This window comes from Sapajus apella, unplaced genomic scaffold (genome assembly GCF_009761245.1).
Source record: "Sapajus apella isolate SASKATOON/1434 unplaced genomic scaffold, GSC_monkey_1.0 scaffold58, whole genome shotgun sequence".
Lineage (NCBI taxonomy): Eukaryota > Metazoa > Chordata > Mammalia > Primates > Cebidae > Sapajus > Sapajus apella.
In genome coordinates, this window is record NW_022436998.1 from 6,875,231 (window position 1) to 6,896,490 (window position 21,260).

The window sequence follows — 21,260 nt, forward strand, 5'->3', positions numbered from 1 at the left end:
TTTTTTTTTTTTTTTTTTTTTTTTTTTTTTTTTTTTTTTTTTTTTTTGAGACTGAGTTTAGCTCTCTCACCCAGGCTGGAGTGCAGTAATGCAATCTTGGCTCACTGCAACCTCTGCCTCCTGGGTTCAAGCTATTCTCATCCCTCAGCCTCCTGAGTAGTTAGGATTACGGGCCCCTGCCACTACACCTGGCTAATTTTTTTTTTTTAAACAGAGTTTCACTCTTGTTGCCCAAGCTGGAGTACAATGGTGTGATCTCGGCTCACCGCAACCTCTGCCTCCCAGGTTCAAGCAATTCTCCTGCCTCAGCCTCCCGAGTAGCTGGGATTACATGCAGGAACCACCACATCTGACTAATTTTGTATTTTTAGTAGAGATGGGATTTTTCCATGTTGGTCAGGTTTGTCTCAAATTCCCGACCTCAGGTGATCTGCCCGCCTCAGCCTCCTAAAGTGTTGGGATTACAGGCATGAGCCACTATGCCTGGTTGACTTTTGTATTTTTAATTGAGATAGGGTTTCACCATGTTGGCCAGACTGGTCTCGAACTCCTGACCTCAAGTGATCCACCCAATTGGAACAGAATACATGTGCAGAATGTGCAGGTTTGTTACAAAGGTGTACATGTCCTGTGGTGGTTTGATGCACCTATTGACTCATCCTCTAAGTTCCCTTCCCTCACCATCCACCCCCCAAACAGGCCCTGGTGTGTGTTATTTTCCTCTCTGTGTCCACATGTTCTCATTGTTAAACTCCCACTTAAGAGTAAGAACATGCGATATTTGGTTTTCTGTTCCTGCATTAGTTTGCTGAGAATGATGGCTTCCAGTTTTATCCATGTAATTGCAAAAGACATGATCTCATTGGCTGCATAGTACTATTCCATGGTGTATATGTACCACATTTTTTTAAATCCAGTCTATTAGTGATAGGCATTTGAGTTGGTTCCATGTCTTTGTTATTATACATAGTGCTGCAGTAAACATACATGTGCATGTATCTTTATAATAGAATGATTTCTGTTCCTTTGGGTATATACCCAGTAATGGGATTGCTGGGTCAAATGGTATTTCTGGTTCTAGATCTTTGAGGAATCGCCATACTCTCTTCCACAATGGTTGAATTAATTCACATTCCCACCAACAGTGTAAAAGTGTTCCTATTTCTCTCCAGCCTTGCCAGCATCTATTGTTTCCTGACTTTTTAATAATCACCATTCTGACTGGTGAGAGATGGTATCTTGTTGTGGTTTTGATTTGCATTTATCTGATGATAAGTGATGTTGAGCTTTTTTTCATATGTTTGTTTGGATGGTTCTTAATATGAGTAAGTTCCTTTGATGCCCAGTTTGTTGAGGGTTTTTAACATGAAGGGATGTTGAATTTTATTAAGAGTCTTTTCTGTGTCTATTGAGATAATCTTATGATTTTTGTTTTTAGTTTTGTTTATGTGATGTATCACACTTATTGATTTGTATATTTGGAACCTACCTTGCAACCCAGGAATAAAACCTACTTGATTGTTGTGGACTAGCTTTTCGATGTACTGCTGTATCAGGTTCATTAGTATTTCATTGAGAATTTTTGCATGTATGTTTATCAGGGATGTTGACCTGAAGTTTTCTTTATTCACTGTGTTTCTGCCAGATTTTGGCAACAGAATGATGCTGGCTTCATAAAACGAGTTAGAGAGGAGTCTTTTCTCCTCAATTTTTTTTGGGAATTATCTCAGTAAGATTGGTACCATCTCTTCTTACATGTATGGTAAAATTCGACTGTAATTCATTCTGGTCCAGTGCTTTTTCTGGTTCGTAGTTTTTTAGTAGTGATTCAACTTTGGATCTTGTTATTGACCTGTTTAGGGTGTCAGTGTCTTTGTGATTCAATCTTTGGAGGTGTTATGCTTCCTGGACTTTATGCATTTCTTCTAGATTTTCTAATTTGTGTGGATAGAGGTGTTAAAAATAGTCTCGAAGGGATTATTATATATCTATGGGGTGATGGTAATGTCCCCATTGTCATTTCTGACTGTTTATTTGAATCTTTTCCCTTTATTCTTTATTAGTCTAGCTAGCAGTCTATCAGTTTTATTTACTCTTTCAATGAACTAACTTGTGATTTTGTTGATCTTTTGTATGTTTCTTTGCATCTCAATTTTATTCAATTAAGCTGTGAATTTGGTTGTTTTTCCCTTCTGCTAGCTTTGGAGTTGGGTTGCTCTTGTTTTTCTAGTTTCTCTAGGTGTGATGTTAGATTGTTAATTTGAGATATTTCTAACTTTTTGACTGCATGTTTAGCACTATAAACTTTCTTCTTAACACTCCTTTAGCTATGTCCCAGATATTCTGGTATATTATGTCTTTGTTTCCATCAGTTTCAAAGAATTTCTTGATTTCTGACTGTATTTCATTATTCACCCAAAATCAACTCAGGGGAAGGTTGTCTAATTTCTTTATAATTTCATGGTTATGAGAGATCATCTTGATATTGATTTCTACTTTTTTTTGTACTGTGTGTGATTCATAAGTGTACATGGTATAATTTCAGTTTTTTGAATTTGTTGAGAATTGCTTTATAGTTGAGTGTGAGGTCCGTTTTAGAGTATATGCCATGTGCACATGAGAATAATATGTAGTCTGCTGTTGTTGGGTAGAGTGTTCTCTAGATATCTTCTCAGTCCATTTGGTTAAGTGTCAAGTTTAGGTCCCAAATATCTTTGTTTGTTTTCTGCCTCAAAGATCTGTCTAGTACTGTCAGTGGGGTGTTGAAGTCTCCCACTATTGTTGCGTAGTTATCTAAGTCTCTAAGTACTTGTTTTATGAATCTAGGTCCTCCTGTGTTGGGTGCATATATATTTAGGGTAATTGTCTTCTTGTTAAATTCAATGAATCCTTTAGCACTATTTAATACCCTTCTCTGTTATTTTTGATAATTGTTTATTTAAATTCTGTCTTGTCTGAAACAAGTATAACAACCCTTGCTCTTCTTTCTTTTCTATTAGCTTGATAGATATTTCTCCATTCCTTTTCTTTGAATTTATGGGTGTCATTGCATGCAAGATGGGTCTCATGTAGGCAGCATACAGTTAGATCTTGTTTCTTTTTACAACTTGCAACTTTTTGCATTTTAAGTGAGGCATTTAGCCTGTTTACATTCAAGGTTAATATTGATATACGTTGATCTTGTCGTTGTGTTTCTAACTGGTTGTTATGTAGGCTTGATTGTGTAGCTGCTTTCTAGTGTCAATGATCTATGTATTTAAGTATGCTTTTGTAGTGTCTGGTAACAGTCTTTCATTTCCATGTTTGGCAATCCATTAAGGGCCTCTAGGCAGACAAGTCTGGTGGTAATAAATTCCCTTAGCAATTTTGTCTGAAAAATATTTTATTTCTTCTTCACTTATAAAGCTTAGTTTATCTGTATGTGAAATTTTTGACTGGAATTTCTTTTCTTTAAGGACGTTGAATACAAGCCCCTAATCTCTTCTGGCTTACAGGGTTTCTGCTGAAAGGTCCATGGTCAGCCTGATGAGGTTCCCTTTGTAGGTGAACTGTCCCTTCTCTCTATCTGCCTTTAATACTTTTTCTTTCAGGTAGAACTTTGAAAATATGATGACTATATGTCTTGGGGATGGTTGTCTTATATACTACCTTACAGGGGTTCTCTGAATTTCCCAAATTTAAATGTTGACCTTTCTAGTGAAGTTGGAGAAATTTTCATGGACAATATCATCAAATATGTCTTCCAAGTTGCCTACTCTTTCTCCCTCTTTTTCAGGAATGCCAGTGAGCTGTAAGTTTGGTGTCTTCACGTAATTCATATTTTCTGCTGATTTTGTTCATTTTTTAAATTCTTTTTTTTTTGTCTGATTGGGTTCACTCAAATAACCAGTCTTCAATCTCTGAGATTTTTTTTCATAAGCTTGTTCTATTCTGCTATTAATACTTCTGATGTATTATCAAATTCTTGTGGTGAGTTTTCCAGCTCTATCAGATCAATTTGGTTCCTTCTTAAAATGGCTATTTCATCTTTCAGCTCTTAAATTATTTTACTGGATTCCTTAGATTCCTTGGATTGTGTTTCAACTTTCTCCTGAATCTCAATGATCTCTGTTGCCATCCAGATTCTGAATTACATATCTGTCATTTCAGTCATTTCAATCTGGTTAAGAACAATTGCTGGAGAGGTAGTGTGGTTTTTTAGAGGTTATTTGTCTTTTCAAAGTTACAGAGTTCTTGCACTGTTCCTTCTCAACTGTTTTGGCTGATATTCCTTTAATCATTGAAGTTGCTGTCCTTTGGATGAGGCTTTTTGCTTTTATATTCTTTGAAGCCCTTGAAAATTTGACTGTGATATAAGTTGTTTTTAGTTGACTGGCTTCATTTCTGCATGATTTCAAGGTGCCAGGGCTTAGCTCAGCACTCCTGGGCTGTGTGCTATAACCTGGGCTGTGTGCTATAACCATGTCCACAGCTTTGTCCTCTGGCCACTGCTGTACTGGAGGGGCTGACATGTTCTTCATACACTGGCAACAACACTCTGATAGGAGGTGGGGCAAAAGCATGTCATCGTGGTGGTGGTGGCAAGGTTTACACACATGCGTGCTTGCAAAGCAGTCAGGGGAGGCTGCACACTGGTAGGGTCCCATGTGTAAAAGCTCTCCTATGGCTAGGCAGAATCTGCCAATGAAGGAGGCATGGCAGTGACCACTGAGGGTCACCCTGGCTGGGTATGAGAGGCTCCGCTGTAAGCAGGTACAGCTAGGCAGGAACTCTGACAGAGGCCAGCAGACAGGGATGTGCTCAGGTCACACTGGCCCCATCCATGGGTAAGAGAGCCCTGTTCTGTTAAGGTTCAACAGTCAACAAAGGCCAGTGCCACCTAGAGGAGCTTAGCAAGCCTTGGGCAATGGACGTCTCTGGCCATACTTCACTGCAACCATTCCTGCACCAAACCCTCTGGGCTTTGCACAGGCTAGAGTCCTGTCCTTGCCAACTCTACAATCAGCTCTGCCTACTAGCTCAAATGTCTATGGGGGTCGTGGGGTCTCCTGCAGCTAGGTCCATAGTGAGAGTAGGCCATTGCACTCCTATTTAACTCACCTCTTCCCCAGGAGCTACACAGGCCCTGGAAAGAGTCCTGGTGCTCAGCAACCTTGTGCAGTGTTGCTAGAATTCTCCCTCTTTCAGCTCAGGGTCAGCATCCTCCCTCCATTCACTCTCAATGACTTTCTTCTGAAGATATGCTCAGTGTTCCAGTCTTCCTGATGGTCTTGTCTCTTAGTGAGAGAAGCTCTTCCTGGCTATATCTAACCATCTTGAGCCCCTCTCCCTAGTTGTTTACTAGCTAAATAACTCTGATGATTTACCTAACCTCTCTGAGCCTCCGAAAAAAAATAGGGATAATAATATTTACCTTGCAAGGTCCTTGTTAAGAATTAGAAATAATGATATGGCACATGGCAAGAACCCAATAATCAGCCTGTGAGAACAGCAATAAGCAACATCCAGTGTGGTAAATGGGAAGTGGCAGGTGCTTAATGAGTGGATACTATTTTTGTTAGTTCATTTGCAGCATGCAACTGATTACAAGGATTATTTTTGTACCTGGTGGAAGTGCATCATGTTCTGATCAGAGTTTCCCCAATCAAAAGCTTGAAGCTGACCAGAATTAGCAGCCTAAAATAAAACGAGCACATTAATATAGGTTAACAGTATGTATTTAAAGATAGTACACAAAAAATATACAAATAAGATTAATATTATGCCCCACTCTTTAGACACATAAGCTAAATTTCAATAAAGATAAAGAAAATAAGTAATAAAAATGATTAAATTGATGATAATTCACAAAATTGGTGCAATCTTTTACTCCTGTCTCTTTCCAATGAAAATCCTTAGAGTTTTCATTTAAATCCAATGCCTTTAAATGTTACCATGCTACACATAGAAATATTTTTTTAAAGATACAGAATTGAATGATTCTTAAATATCTCTGCTTCAGGAATTTAAAAAGTCATCAGCTATTTGTTTCCTACATTTAAAAATTACTGCTATTGTTATTACACAACTTTGTACCTTATCCTTATGATGGGGTCTAAGCTGTTATGATTATATTCCCATCCTTAAACATTCTTTTCACTGTTAGAAGAAATATTCACCCACTGTTACCCCAGTTCTGTGTGCGGTACATGGCTGCTGTCTGCCTCCCATATCTGGGGGCAAGCCACCTGCTGTGTTATTCATATGGAGCCATGGGCTGAATGAGATACTATGCATGAGTGCTTTTGCATTTTGGCATTGAAACTTCCAATAATAGAATGTAAGAACATTCACACACACAGCATTTCCTTTTTCTGTTATTTGGCAGCCATATAGGATTGATGAGGCAGGTAATTTTGACGTTTATGTCAAGCACTTCATTAAATTATTCTTAGACTATTCTGTGTTTTTTTTTTTTAGCTTGAATCTCAGATATTTTTCCCACTTACTGACTTAGTCCTGATTTTTAGTTTAAAAATATTCCCATCATGATTTATATTCAGAGAGGCAGCAGTCTGCTGCTATTGAAATTCTGAAAGCTTTTAGCAATGTGAGGCAATAGGATGTACTAGTTAGGAACTTGGGCTCTAGGATCAAATCTGGTGATTTGGTTTGGCTCTGTGTCCCCACCCAAATCTCATCTCTAATTGTAATTCCCACATGTCAGGTGAGGGACCTGGTGGAAGGTGACTGAATCATGGGGGCGGACTTCCCCTTTGTGAGTTCTCACAAAACCTGGTTGTTTGAAAGTGTACAGCACTTCCCACTTTGTGCGCTATCTCTCTCACTCACTCTCTCTGTCTCTCTCTCCCTCTCCCCCCTGCTCTGCTGTGGTAAGACATGCTTGCTTCCCCTTTGCCTTCTGCGGTGATTTTAAGTTTCTTGATGACTCCTAGTCATGTTTCCTGTACAGACTGTGGAGCTGTGAGTCTATTAAACCTCTTGTTTTAATAAACTACCCAGTCTCATGTAGTTCTTTATAGCAGTGTGAAAAGAAACTACTATACCTCATTTGTATCCAGGTTTAACAGATTACTGAATCTGTGATTCAAGGTAAGATATTTATGAAATGAAAATGATAGTAACATTCTTTCTTAGGATTGTGAAGAAAAGCATGTAGCACCTAGCAATACTCAACAAATAGCTTTTTTAAAAACTAGTATTACTATCATCATCATGATCATCACCCTTGCTTTAGCTGCCTATGTAATTTACAACCAAATATTTACCATCCCCCCATCCCTACTTTTTTCTATTCTGAAAAGGGCTTCCTGTCAAAAGAGAAAAGTTTTTCTTAAGAGAAGTTAACTGTAAAATGTATAAGGAATAGGCAGCCATGTGTAGTGCTCACGCCTGTAATTCCAGCAGTCTGGAAGGCTGAGGTGGGAGGACTGCTTCAGTCCAGCAGTTCAAGACTAGCCTAGGCAACCAAACAAGACCTCATATTTGTAAAAAGAAACAAAAGTTATCTGGGCATGGTGGTGCATGCCTGTGGTGCCAGCTACTCAAGAAGCTGAGATGGGAGACTTGCTTAAACCCAGGATATCAAGGCTGCAGTGAGCCATAATTGTACCACTGTACTCCAGCCTGGGCAATATGATTGTACCACTGCATGCTTTTTTTTTTGTCTCAAAAAAAAAAAAAAAGAGAATACGCTACGACGTTTGTAGAGTGAATAAAATTATATGTATAAGCAGCAAGAAGAGCATATATTAAGTGCTCACTAACTGTGAAATTCCATGTGTACTACCTGGAAGGCCATGTGCTCGTAAGAGGACCTGTCTGTCTCCTCATCAATAGGAGGACCTATATCCTGAGCATCTTTCTTCCTAAAGGAACTTGAAGCCTTATCTCCTGGGGGTCAAACGCTTCCAAGAATTTCAGAAATCCTCACCTAGTATTTCAGGCTATCTATAGTAGCGATTCTCTATAATAAGAAGCAAATTTGTTAGGATATATGTTAAAATGCAAATTCTCTGGTGGGGTGGAATATATTAAAACTTTGAGAAGACACCACCCCTCTCCCTGACATAGAATTATGTATATTTTGTTCACTTTTCAAAAGGGGTTGTGTCTGAGCCACCAGCCAAGAATATAGGCAAAGATTGCATGATAAACAAATGAATGTGCATGCATGTGTGCATACATGCACACACAAAGACACACTCACACACACACACAGCTCAGAAAACCAAACCAATTTAATCTGACTTATCTTTGAACTTTCTGAATATTGAGCAATATAACAAAACAAATAAAACTTTACCTGAGGGTAAAACATAAGCCATAAATTTACTTTAATTCTTCCCTAGCATTCAGTTTGCTCTGAATAAAGCATTATTTCCACATTCCAAAATGCCCCATACATTGATTGGAAGATGAATAGCTCTTTCTGGAATAAGCTCCATCATTTTATATAAAGTTTTATTACGGCTGATGACTTTCTGAAAGAGGAAATAAAAGCCTTCCCTTGAAAAGGCAGTTTGGAAAAATCTAAGGATCAGATTTCAGTCAAAATATCTGAGAACTAGGCTCAAAACCCAGACAATGAGGACAAGGAGAAGAAATGGGAATGCAGTAGATAAAAATGAACAGTCGATGCTGATTCCAAAACCATCAATGTGACAGTGGCGGGTGCCTGCAGAACCCTGCAGTGAGCTCTCTGAGAGCCCTTCTTGAGGGTCTTGCAGAGGTATGTGTGCATCAAGCAGGAATAAGAAACACGTACCTGGGCCCAGTGCAGCATATTCTGAACAGATGTTCCTGCAGGATTGTGTGACAAATAAACATCCAAGCGACTCTGCAAAGAGATTATTTCTTATCTAGAGGCTAATCATATCATCACATCACAAGTAAACATTTGAGAGAAATTTAAATACTTTATTTTCCTTTTTTCCTTTCTTTAAGGAAAAAAAAAACATGTAGCAAGTACTCTGAAGACATATTAACCAAAGAAGCCCATCTTTAAGAACTTCTTCCTCCACTAGCTCTGTCCCATCCTCAGTAGTATCTTCAGAAAGCTTACAGAGAGCATCCCACTTGTCAAAAACAAAAGGAAATCTTTCTTTCCAGACTCAACTCTCTAGGTCCAAGGGTGTAGGAGATTAAAGGATAAAAACTCCAGTGATCTTTTCCTTCACCCCGTGTTAAGTCCCAAAGGACATTCAAAGAAAGTTGTTGACCCTAAGACACTGAAAATTGAACTAAATATTGCCTTTTGTTTTCTGAATTTTAAAATGTGGTAAATATTCTACAGGACTCTGAAAGTTTGTGGGGCAGAATCAATTCAGTCAGTATATTTAGATATCTTATGGATAAACACACACATACACACACAAGAACAAAAACAAAACACACACACAAACTCTCAATTCTCTCGTATTTTCCATTGCACTATTTTTTAAATAAAAAGAGCTCTTTTCCACCAAAGTAAACATCAGAAACACCTTAAAGCTTTAAAGATATGTTAACCTACTTATAAGCTATCCAAACGTACTGAATAAAAATCAAAATCTGAAAAGTTGAGTTCTGGACATGTGACTTTTTCAAAGTTCCACCATTATTACTTATGCACCCCTGGTTATGGTTCACTGAAACAAATGTCCTTGAAGGCGCCATAATATTCTGTAAGCTCTGCTTTTTGGCAGGAAGATAAAAGGTGATTTGACGAAAGGTGTCCATATGGACAGCAAAGGCCAATGAATAGTCAAGGGTGTTATTTTGTGATGTCTTTCTTTAGCAAACTCTTAGGCTATGCTGAGAGGGTGTTTTTAAAATACACTGTTTTATGTTTGCTTCAAGGTCTTTTTACTCAGCTCTGCCTACATGATATGCTTTCATCTACACCTAAGCTTGCATCTAAGTGATAGGCAAGCATAGTTTCCGTGGTACACTGAGAAAGTGAGAGAGGAACATAGAAAGGCAGTGGCTAAGATATGCTTTGCATAAAAAGCCTTTTATAAATCTTGCTTGAAAGCAAGAAAAATTTTAATCGGTGCTTTCCACTGACTGGGAGAGCAGGCTCTGGGCAGAAGTCTGCAAGAGAGGTGGAGAACATCTTCAGCCTGATCCTTCCTCTGACTTCAAACATGTCTCCTCTCTTTCCCTCTTCCCTCTCCCAAATCTTTGGGTCATCATGGAAAGAATCTCGGTTAAGTTAGAATTACTTGACAAGAACCCTGACACTGATCCCTGTCAGTACTCCTTGAACAATAAATTTGTAGCTGTTATTGAAGAACCATCCCTCCTTTTATGCGTTTGGGTTAAGGAAGTAAGTGGTTCACAAAATTACTTACCAAATCACCTGTGAAAGTGGAAAACCAGTAAAAAATTAAATACAAATGTCTGGACTCACCCCCTGAGATTCTACTTCAGTAGGTCTGAAATAAGGCTCAGGCACAGCAAGATAGATATCAAAACCATAGCCTTTATCTAAACAAAGGACGTTTCAGATAAGAGATGACAACTGTTGGCAGGAAAGCTTTCTTCTCAAATCCTCCTATGAAAGTAAGTTGATTCTCAGCCCTCATTGGAAGCCATGAATGTACTAATTACATTCCAAAAGCAAAAAGGAAACATTGAATTTTGGTTTTCATATAATCCAGAATGAATTTTCATCACTTCTGTGCAACAAAACAATTGCTTTCCCAGACCCAATTATTTACACCTACCATATTTAAGTTTTGCGGATCAAATCCACTCAGAGTAAATAGGAAGTTGCTGCAGATACGACGGAATAGCTTCCGGCTGCACACTTTGGTGGCAACGAATTTGTCAAACAATGTACGAGGGTAGAACATTTTGTCACCAAACAACACCTACAAAATAATTTCAAAACACCATCAAATTTCATAGGTGTGGATATCAAAAGTGGAGAAAGAGTAGTAGTTCAAACAAGGACTGCATAGTACTAGGTGACATCTGCTCGGTGTTGGTCCTTAGTGAAACCATGAGGCTTATTAAATTTTAGTTTTGTAATCTTTCCAATGCACCTGTTGATGGCTTTTCCAAAAAACCTTTAATTGGGGTGTTTTTTAGAATGCCCTTTGAGAAACTAGTTCCCACAGGAAATTGGTAAGACTTTGGAGTGAGGCGTATATGTGTTTCATTCTGTATTCAAACACATTCTATACCTTAGGAGAGTATTTAATTTTTATTATTATTATGAATTTTCTTATTTATAAAACAGAAAAATTTTCTCATAGATAGGGATGTTGTGAAGTTAGTAGGTCATATTTAAAAGACAATTAGTGCAGTTCCTAGCATCTGGAACAAATACTATTTAATTAAAATATAAATTAATGTAATGATTATTACTATCATAATTAGTGATTGATACAGACTCAAGCCATTTCTTCCAGAATCCTTTAATGAATTATTTCTATAGGCAAAAGCTTAACCTACAAAAATGAATCCTTACTAGTGGAATTTCAGGCAGCGTTGCAAGTGAGTTCCTTTGCTTAACAGCTACTAGTTTTATAATCTTAGCATAATAAACTAGATATAAACATACAAAGACACTTTTCAGTTCTTAAAACTTTGGAAACACCCACTTACAGTAAAAAATGAACACACATTTCTTCTGGAATTCTTTATTAACCAGCAATTACAACTAAAGAAAAATAATAACTGGCATTTGTTCACTTAAGATCTAATTCACTTTAAGACCTTCTCCTATCTCTGGAAAACTAGATCAAGTAAGTTCCTACTGAGCATAGCTTATTAAATTCTGAGTTTTAAAAATGGTTATCTTGCATAGTCAGATATAAATTTTATTTAATGGAATATTTGATATCCATGGAATATTAATGGAATATGTGAAATACCAAGATTTCATATTCCTCTTCATGCCCAAAAGAGGAAGAGAGGGACAGAGGCAGGGAAAGAGGAAGGGAAGGTGGAAGAGAGAGAGGAGGAGGAGGAGGAGAAGAAGGAGGAAGGAGAAGAAAAAGGGAAGGGAAAGGAAGGACAATAATATGTTAAACTAGTTCAAACCATATCTCAATTCTTTAGGTCTGGAAAGTAATAATAAGCCTTGTACATATTATCTGATTGATCCAGACTCTTCTTCTTTTTGTCACAATCACTAGGACACTTGGATAATACACTAGATAATTGATTTAACTTGCCAAATTGTAATTCTTCCTATGTAAATGTCCCCATAATAATTTAATAGTAGTAGCAGAATACACTCATAAAATGAGCTTATCCTTTAAAAGAATGTTGACATTTAGTTCATGTTTTCAAGTGTGACAACTTAGATCGATTGTCACATGAATAAATAATTAAAGTAAAAGGCAGGATCTGACTTTAACCAGTAAACAAATTTACTTTTTATTTATCAATAACTTAGTCATCCATGCTTGGCAAGAAAATTCATGTGGAAGAAAATATCCAGTTCATATGAGTAATGAACAATGAAAATACACTGTTAAGAAACAGGTGACATCTACCATAATGGTTTCTTGGTTCTCTGTTCTGAAACCTGGAGTTTGCTTTCCCAAATACAGACTAAATTAGCAGAACATTCTCTGACTCCACTCTACCTCAATATCCATGGCTGAGTGACTCAGCAAAACTACTATGCATTTGCCCAAAGGTGAATAATTTCTCCTTTACCCTAATCTAAAAGGGAGGATATTAAATCAGGCCAGCCAGCAGTATAGCAACCAGATACAGGGTAGCAAACATACCAACTTGTAGATGTAATTCCAAGGTGGCTGTGGAGGGGGCATGTTTGTCACATAACAGCAGGGAGCCAGGCTCCTTCTAGTAGCTCTTTGGGTATGTGTGAGAATTAGAAAAGGTACCCCTCTTTCTGGCAACATGGGCCCATGCCAGGGCACATGGCTTGCCAAGCAGAACATGGGCTTGATTCAGCCCTCAACAGCTGATTGAGCTGGTCACCTTGTGCACTAACTTCTTCAGGCTGGCATTGAAAAAGTGGAAAAACCAGCACATATAAAAAGATCACTGACCATGGGTTGCCTGGTCACATCTGGGTTCAAATTCTGGCTCTGCCATCCATTGGCTGGTTGACTTGGGACAGGCTGCTTAGCCTCTCTGAGCCTCAGGTTCTTCTTTTAAGAAATGGAGACAGTACTAACAATCTTTAATGTTGTAGAGACTTGCCAAAAGCAAAGGATCAAAGCAAGCTATAGGTCAGAAAGAAAGTAGAATGACAAGAACACAAAGGCATAAATGTCCAGGGACAAAATGGGAGGTGAGGAAGGGGGAATGGATGAATAAATCTCCCAATTTCACAAACTCTACTCATTCTATCAAAGTGACAATTGAGGCTTAGCATGGTTAAATAACTTGTCCAAGGTTACAGTGGCAGGAGGCAGAGGTAGAATGTGACTAGTTCTATCTGACTCAAGTCTTTATGTTTTATACTCAATTCAGTTCGACATACATGAATTGGGTTGAATGTAACAGAAATGGAGCAATTGAAAGAACTGGCAGTATCGGTGAAAAGGAAGTGCTAATCAGAGAGAAAAAGTGTTGTCTCATTCCAGAAGCTCCCATTAAAAAAAAAAAAAAAAATGAAGACTTTCACCAAGCATGCCTTCGAACGTCCGGCTGATAGGAGAGGAGAGGAGAAAGAAAGCCCCTCCCTCAAAAAGTCGAAAACATACCTAAACGTTGTCTATCATTTCAGTGTCGTATCTTATAGATTATTTTTTTGTTGCACAACTCTTGTTCAAATCCCCAATATCTATCAGCTGATGTGTTAGCAATAACCCCATAATAATTCTCCTCGTCTGTGCACAACTCTTGTTCCATTCCCCAGCATCTATCAGCTAATGTGTTAACAGTAACCCCATAATTATTCTCCTAACCTTTCCCCCTCTTGATGTCCTTTACCCTTATCTGCTTACATTTGGTTCCCAGAGGAATCTTTCTAAAAAGGGGCATAATGCATGTCACTCCTCTGTGCAAATATTTTACATGCTCCAATTGCTTATAAAATACATTCCAAACTCATTAATTTGGCACTCAAACCCCTTTAGAATCTGCCTCTACATTTCCAACATGATTTCTCATACTATCCTTTACAAATACTAATACAAGCTCCAGTAAAGTGAGTTATGTGTGGTTTTCCATGGCCTGAGCTTCACCACTCTATGTTGCTCATGTTTCCCTCTTATTTCAGAAAGCCTTTCTATACCACACTGTATATTGAAATCTTATCCTTAAGCCCAAACTAAAATGCCATCTTATCCAAAAAGTCTTTTGTGATTCTAACAGCTAGAAGTATTTTTGCTTTTTTCTGAGTTTGCCTAGCAATGTTTTTGCTCTATCATTGTATACTGGAGTTTCTACTAGGAATTAGTAGGTCATATGTGGCAATTCTTCCATTGGTACTATAGTTCCTCTACTGGAGTTATAATTTAGAAAAGGCAATCTTTCTAAAATTACAAATGTGATCAAGTCACTTTTCTATTTGATATTCTTCAGATGCCTCTCATCATTAACAGAACAAAGTCTAAACTCCTAGGCATGACACAACTTCCTTCCATTGTCTCCTAATCTCTTCTTAGTTGAATCTTGTTCTACTCTCATGTACATCCTAGTTTTTACTCATACCAATTAGCTGAAAACTTTCCTTGTAGACATAGCTATTTCCTAATGCCAGGGCCTCAAAATCGTAGCTCCTAGATATCTTTTGGCTGAATTAACTTGAATTGCACCAAATCCTACACACACATCAGGCTATGGAGAAGTTTGAAGAGAATTATGCAAATGAAGAAGAATGGAAAGATCCCACCATCCCAAAATATCTCTTAATTATGTGGGAATACAGAAATAATGCAATAAATCTGACATTGTTGACTTAATAGTAGGACCAGGCCAGACTGAAATCTCAATGGTATAAGAGGCCCCAGTACCAACAGGCAATGTAAGCATGTTTTGTCATTTTCAGGTGGTTTTTCTGCTACTTGTCTTTCTGGGATATATAGATAAGCACTTCAATCACCGCAGGCTAATTTGCTTAGCTCTCAAAAATAAGAATCTTCTGTAAATCTTTGGGTTTCTGTCAGAATTGTTTCACTTTCATCTCGTCTCATTGAAATCACTGAACATTACAATCATCACCATGGAAGGTTAAAATACAAAAAGAAAACACACCAACCCATGCAATGCCATTCACCTGGACTAGATAAAGGATCAGATTAGTTAGCTGTCAACTAGAGGAGACTATGGGGCCTAGAATTTTGCCTAGGTTTTGGGAATTGTCAAAATGGCAGCATGCAAAGTATCAGGAAATGAAACAAGGTTGGGCATTTAGTGATGGAGGAGGGTAAGTTCTATAAAACCAATGTTAGCAAAAACAATTGTTAACATTTATTAAAAGTTTATAATATGCAAGACATTGTTTTAAAGGATATGCTGTATTAAATCACTTAGTCCTCATGGTAGTCCTATGAGTAAGAACTATTGTTACTTCACATTACAGATGAAGAGCACTTAAGGTCTTGACCAAATTTACCCAGCCAGCAAATCATAGAAATAAGATTCAAACCCACACCATCTGATTCCATCCTGTGAACTCAACTACTATTACCCCTAAAAAATTATGGGTCATCAGAAGGAAATTTAATCTACTAAATTCAACAAACCAATCACTCAAATAAGCTCTATCTGTGGTTCAGGAATGGCACAGTAGACACATTTCTGGACATAGATGAAGAAAGTAGGGTAGATTAGCAACAGGGGAATTCCCCGAACTCTGCTAATAAGATTGCACACATCATCAGTGAATTTACATGAATATCTTGAATACCTATTATTTTTTCAGAAGTTTGTAAAATGTCATTGGTCTTCTGTTGAAATCAGTGGAAACAGAGCTACTTTTAGTTATTTCAGATTAAAACTTGGGAAGTCACATACCTTGACTACTTGCCTGGAAAGAGTTGTTAGTTTTTTCATAGGACTTCTGGTGTATTTCACTGTGACGACTGGAGCCAGTGCAAAAAATATCTTAATCCTTTTAGCCAGTTCTGGGTTTGTAGAAAATGCTATGAAAGCTGAAATGGAAGAAGATACTAGTTCATAGTTTTCAGATAATTATTTGTTCATTTTAAATGATAGTAAAAGTAGCCATATTAAAAACAAAACAAAAAACAACATACAATTATTACCATTTGTAGAGAATAATTTCTTAATTTCTCAAGAGTGGAATTGGCTAATTCAGAATAAAGTGTTCCCTGGGGAGTGCAAGGAGAAGAGGGTTCAAGCATCTACTGTGGGGCATGCCTAGGTAAACTCCAAAGCCCATTCCAGCTTGACCATAATCCTGGTATCAGACAAAACTGGGCTCTAAATTCGACTTCCTGTTTACTAGCTGTGTGACCTTCCCTCTGTGAGTCGTGGTTTTCTCAGTCTGTGAATGTGGATGATAAAATCCTTATAGGATGATTTTTATAAAATCATTGGTTTGTTGAATTTCCTTCTGGTGACCCCTAATTTTTTAGGGGCAGTAGTTATTGAGTTCACAGCAAATCAGATGATTTATAAAATCCTTATAGGATGATTTTTGTGTATATAATCTTTATTAAATATGTGAAATATAAGATGTTACTTGGGAATATCACCATTAGAAAGAATTCTTCAATTCAACCATTTGTGGAGTATGGATGATAGTGGTTTCGGATGTTTGCAGTTTCCAATGAGAGAATGTATGCAAGATGTATGACACAGAACAAGTATGTAAAGACCTAGGCCGGGTGCGGTGGCTCATGCCTATGATCCCAGCACTTTGGGAGGACGTGGCGGGTGGATCACGAGGTCAAGAGATGGAGACCACCCTGGTCAACATGGTGAAACCCCATCTCTACTAAAAACACAAAAATTAGCCAGGCATGGTGGTGCACCCCTGTAGTCCCAGCTACTCAGGAGGCTGAGGCAGGAGAATTGCTTGAACCCAGGAGGTGGAGGATGCAGTGAGCTGAGATCGCACCATTGCACTCCAGCCTGGGTAAAAAAAGAGAAACCCCCTCCCCAACATAAGAAGAACAAAAAAAAAAGACCTACTTTATACGAGAATCCTGATATAGAAAACAGACTGGTGGAAATCCTGTTGGTATTGTTGAGTTCTCTAGCCAAACAGCAGGGAGACAAATGGGCCTCACAACACTGCCAACATAGCCCTACCCACATCTGGCCTACTCCAACGCCTCCCTGACAACTAAAAGTCATACTGATTGTAGCAAATAATCACTGAGTTTTGTAATCTCTGTTTTCTTTCTTGAGTCCCTCACTAGACTGTGAGATTTTTAAAGAATGAATACCATATTTATCTCTGCTTCCTCAGCATATAACACTGTCTGACAAATGTCTGTTAGGCTTGCAAACAAATAAATGAATAATTCTCCCTCTTTCAGCCTTATCTATCAACCTCCAAATTTAGTATTGAAGGAAAATTCCCTATTATCATTATTATTTAATTTACTGTTCAGAAATTAGCCAGAGGAAATGGTTTTCCAATTCAAGTACCCAAGCTAGAGACTGCACAGAGAGAAGAAATGCTGACCCCCTTCCATGAATATGGAAGAAGAGCCCCTGACATTTTCTGATCACATATGCCCCAAACACACCTATGGTGGTGCCTTGTGAGTGGCCCACGTAGTAGAGTTGCTTCTGTCCAGTTTTCTCTATGATAAAATTGATAGTGGCTGAAAGGTCATATTTAGCCATCTCATCCAAACTAACAAAAAGAAGGAATAACACAATTAGGAAAGTCATCTCATAGTTAGGCCTAGAACATTTAAACACATTCAGTGCAAACACAAATACTTTGATTTTGTTAAATATAAGACTAGTGTCAATATCTCATATTAGGCATCTATGCAACTTTAAAGGGTGTCACCTTGAGTGCAAGTCAAAATTTTTAAGAAACCCAAATCAGAAAAATCTGATTTGTCAAGGCCTACTGATGCTTTTCTTGCTTTACGTGTCATTAATTCTATGACAGATTTATCAAACTCCTCTGAAAAGAGCAATTACCTGGAATGCTTATCTCAAAGAAAGAATAATAAAGCAAACAGATTTGCAGACCTCAGCCCAGACTAACTGAATCAGAATTTCCTGGAAAGAGACCCAGTAATCTGTATATTTATCAATGTTCATCTACTTCTGATCCTTTGTATAGTTTAAGAAATACTTACCTAGGAAATTATCTAGTCATTTGCAAGGGTACAATGGACTGTGGTATAGAATTAGGAAATGCCAATGGTTTCCAGAAAGAAGGCAGGCAAGGAGGCCAAGGAACACATGGATTTTATGACCTCCAAGGAATGGTTCTTAGCTCCTATGCCAGTGCATGGGTTTGCTCCTGTGACCAGGTAGATGTGGCTTCTGAAGCAGACAGCACCCCCAGGTGCCGCTGCTGGCGACATTGCTGCTTAGCCATTCTGTAATCAGGCTTTCTTCTTACTATCCCCAGGACATACGCACACACACACTCACACACAGACACCAGGAAGGAGGCAGGAGTTCTCAAACAGCCATGCAATAATAATGACAGTTCTTTAGAGCCTGTGAAGAAAGTCTGGGTAGAGAAGGAAAGGTTGTTTCCTTCTTATGGATTCCATTGGGAGCATTTGGACACACACACAAAAAAATCACTAGGTGTTTATACATATACTTGAGCAAAGTACACACTTTATTCATGAGTAGTTTTCTCCTTACCTGAAGGCCCAGTATTCTGGTGATTTGGGTGACAATTTAAGGTGTTTTCTGGACCAAGTGTTTCCTCGGCTGTTCCCCAACCACACATCATAACCACTATCTGCCAGAAGGAAAGCCAAGCTGTTGTTGGGCAGGTTGCAAATCCAGTTACTAGCAGATGCAATTAAGCCATGCTGCAAATACACAGCAGGCTTTGGAGCTGCAAAACACAGGCAAACAGAATTTCATGTCTGAACTTCCTCAGTGTCTACAAGAAAAATCTCAATCCTGAATTTCTGTAGTATAGAAGAAAGGTTAAGAGATAAAATTTGATGTCAGGCAAACCTGGGACCTCGTCCCTTCTGAACTACTTACTTGGGTAAGTTATTTATATTCTGTCTTGTTTTCTCATTTGTAAAGAATTATATATAATGTATTGTGTTAGGTACATGTGGAAATTAGATTGCCCTAGTTCAGAATCCCTTCTGATATGCATGAACTCCTTTGTGCCTCAGTTAAACTATCTGTATAATGGGAAATAACAACAAATGCTATCTCCTAGAGTATTTATAAGAATTCATTGAGAACTAAAACATGTAAAAGGCTGTCTGGCACAGTAAATATTAGCTCTATTACTGTTATTCATATTAATAGCATTATATTTTTCAAGGCTCATCTGATTAAAAACTTAAATTTTTTTTCAAAATAAAAACAATTTAAAAATGCCATTTGTTGAATGCTCATTGAGTGTCAAGCACTGTGCTAGGTTTTATAGGCACTGCTTCATTTCATTTGAATTGTTAGCAAAAAGCAAGGTTATAGTTAGAAATTTACACAATTTAAAATTGATAATATGATACAAAAATCCTATTCCCAATGTAAAATAGGGACATTTTAACTAAGAAAGAAAAAGGAAAAAGAAGGAAGTGAGAAAGTATTGAAAAAGAGAGAAGAGAGGGAAGAAGTGACAAGGCTTTTCCTCTCCAAGTGGTTTGTGATGCTGTGTTGATATCTCAGGACCGTACCTCAGGCCACTTTTAGAGCTAGAATGGCTTCCCGAGAGTGAGTAGGTTGGACTCACAGAGAGCCTCCAGCCATTGGGAACAAAGAACTCTAAGAGCCTATGTCCATTTATCCACCTTTAGAATAGAGGGAAAGAAGAGGTGTTACTAACTCTGCCAAAGTTAAGTATCATTAAATAGTTAAGTACCATCAGGCCTCTGTGATCTGCATCTGAGACACAGCACAGGCATCTCAGATAAGAGAAACAGTTTCTCGTTGTACAGCTTTTTGTCACATGCACTTTGGCAGCTATGTGGTAGAAATGACTAGAGAGACTTAAGTTTGGACAGACTTAAAAGTTCTCTTGAGTATTTACAAAATTATTTGTAATTACGGAGCTATTTTGGGAAATGATTGGCTCGGTAAAGCCAGCAACAGTATTATGTCTTCCTCACTTTTTAGAAATCTAGAGTTTTTCTTTAAATAATTAGTCTTTCTGATGTTGAGAATTTTTGTTATTCGACATGTCAAAGTATAAAATGAGCTAAGAAGAGAGAGAAGAACGCAAAAGCAAATAATTTCTGGGGAATTAATTGATCATTCCCTCCCCCTATCGCCCACCCCCACCACACACACACACACAGACAGCCACCTGCATTGTGGGAGCTAGAATTGGCTCTTTAATGATGTTTAAGCACAAAACTGCTGGGAACTAATAGGGTCTTTTTTTTTTTTTTTTTTTTTTTTTCACAAAATCCTGAAGATAATAGTATAGTCTATATTTTATGAAGAAAAAAAAAATATATATATATATATATATAATTTGTTTTTTAGTTGAAGGCAAGGGCAAGCGGTGTACCCTAGGCAGTAAATTATCCCTCTAGGGTAGGTCTAGGGCTAGGGCTGTGCGTCCGATGGGTCTCCAGTTGCCCATGCTCCCCTGCACAGCTGCCTCCCCAGCAGGCTGTGGGTCAGCCACAGGAGAGGTAAGCTGAGAAGGGCTGCCGTGGCCATTCTCTTGGGCAGGACATCAGAGGACTCAGATACCCGCTTCCCATTACCAGGTCTGAATCTTCTTCACAGCATGGCCCTGCAGGAGCTGGTGCAGCTCAAAGAGCCAAAGTCCCCGTCAGAGTCAAAGCTGCACTGGAAGTCCAGACCAGAGCTTGTGAGGCTGAGCCCGGCCCACCTGGATAGCCACTGCTATTCCTCCTATGGATACTTCTGCTCTGCGTCCCCAGACTCAAGCCGGCTCTCCTAGCCCTCCAGCGGCTTCCTGTAGGTGGCGCTCTCGATGCCCAAGGCCCACTTGGCATTCATCAGCTCCAGGCACCGGCGAAGCTCCAGCGCCCTGTCCCGTTTGGTCCGCTGCAGGACGGCCTCCAGTTCTGCAGGCTTGGCGTTGAGTCCTTAATGGCAAACTCCCTACGCTGCTCCGCGTTCTCTGGCCTTTGAGGCCTTCAATCTCACCCTGGAGCTGGCTGATGTTCCGGTTCATCTGAAAGATCTTCTTCCTGTGATCAGCTCATTCTCAGCCTTTCCATCCA

The 21,260-nt window shown here is 38.6% G+C and overlaps 1 protein-coding gene across 1 annotated transcript in view; it reads right to left on the reverse strand.

Moving 5' to 3' along the window:
- The window catches only part of LIPK (lipase family member K), a 25,179-nt gene extending 5,215 nt beyond the window's left edge, over positions 1-19,964 (reverse strand). The window contains exons 1-7 of the mRNA XM_032245651.1: positions 19,922-19,964; positions 18,733-18,931; positions 17,640-17,749; positions 15,934-16,070; positions 10,710-10,856; positions 8,768-8,839; positions 5,605-5,676 (exon numbers count right to left, since the gene is read on the reverse strand). Of these exons, the coding sequence (XP_032101542.1) occupies positions 5,605-5,676; positions 8,768-8,839; positions 10,710-10,856; positions 15,934-16,070; positions 17,640-17,749; positions 18,733-18,931; positions 19,922-19,964 (780 nt within the window). The remainder of the gene's footprint in view (positions 1-5,604; positions 5,677-8,767; positions 8,840-10,709; positions 10,857-15,933; positions 16,071-17,639; positions 17,750-18,732; positions 18,932-19,921) is intronic.
- Positions 19,965-21,260: the final 1,296 nt, after the last annotated feature.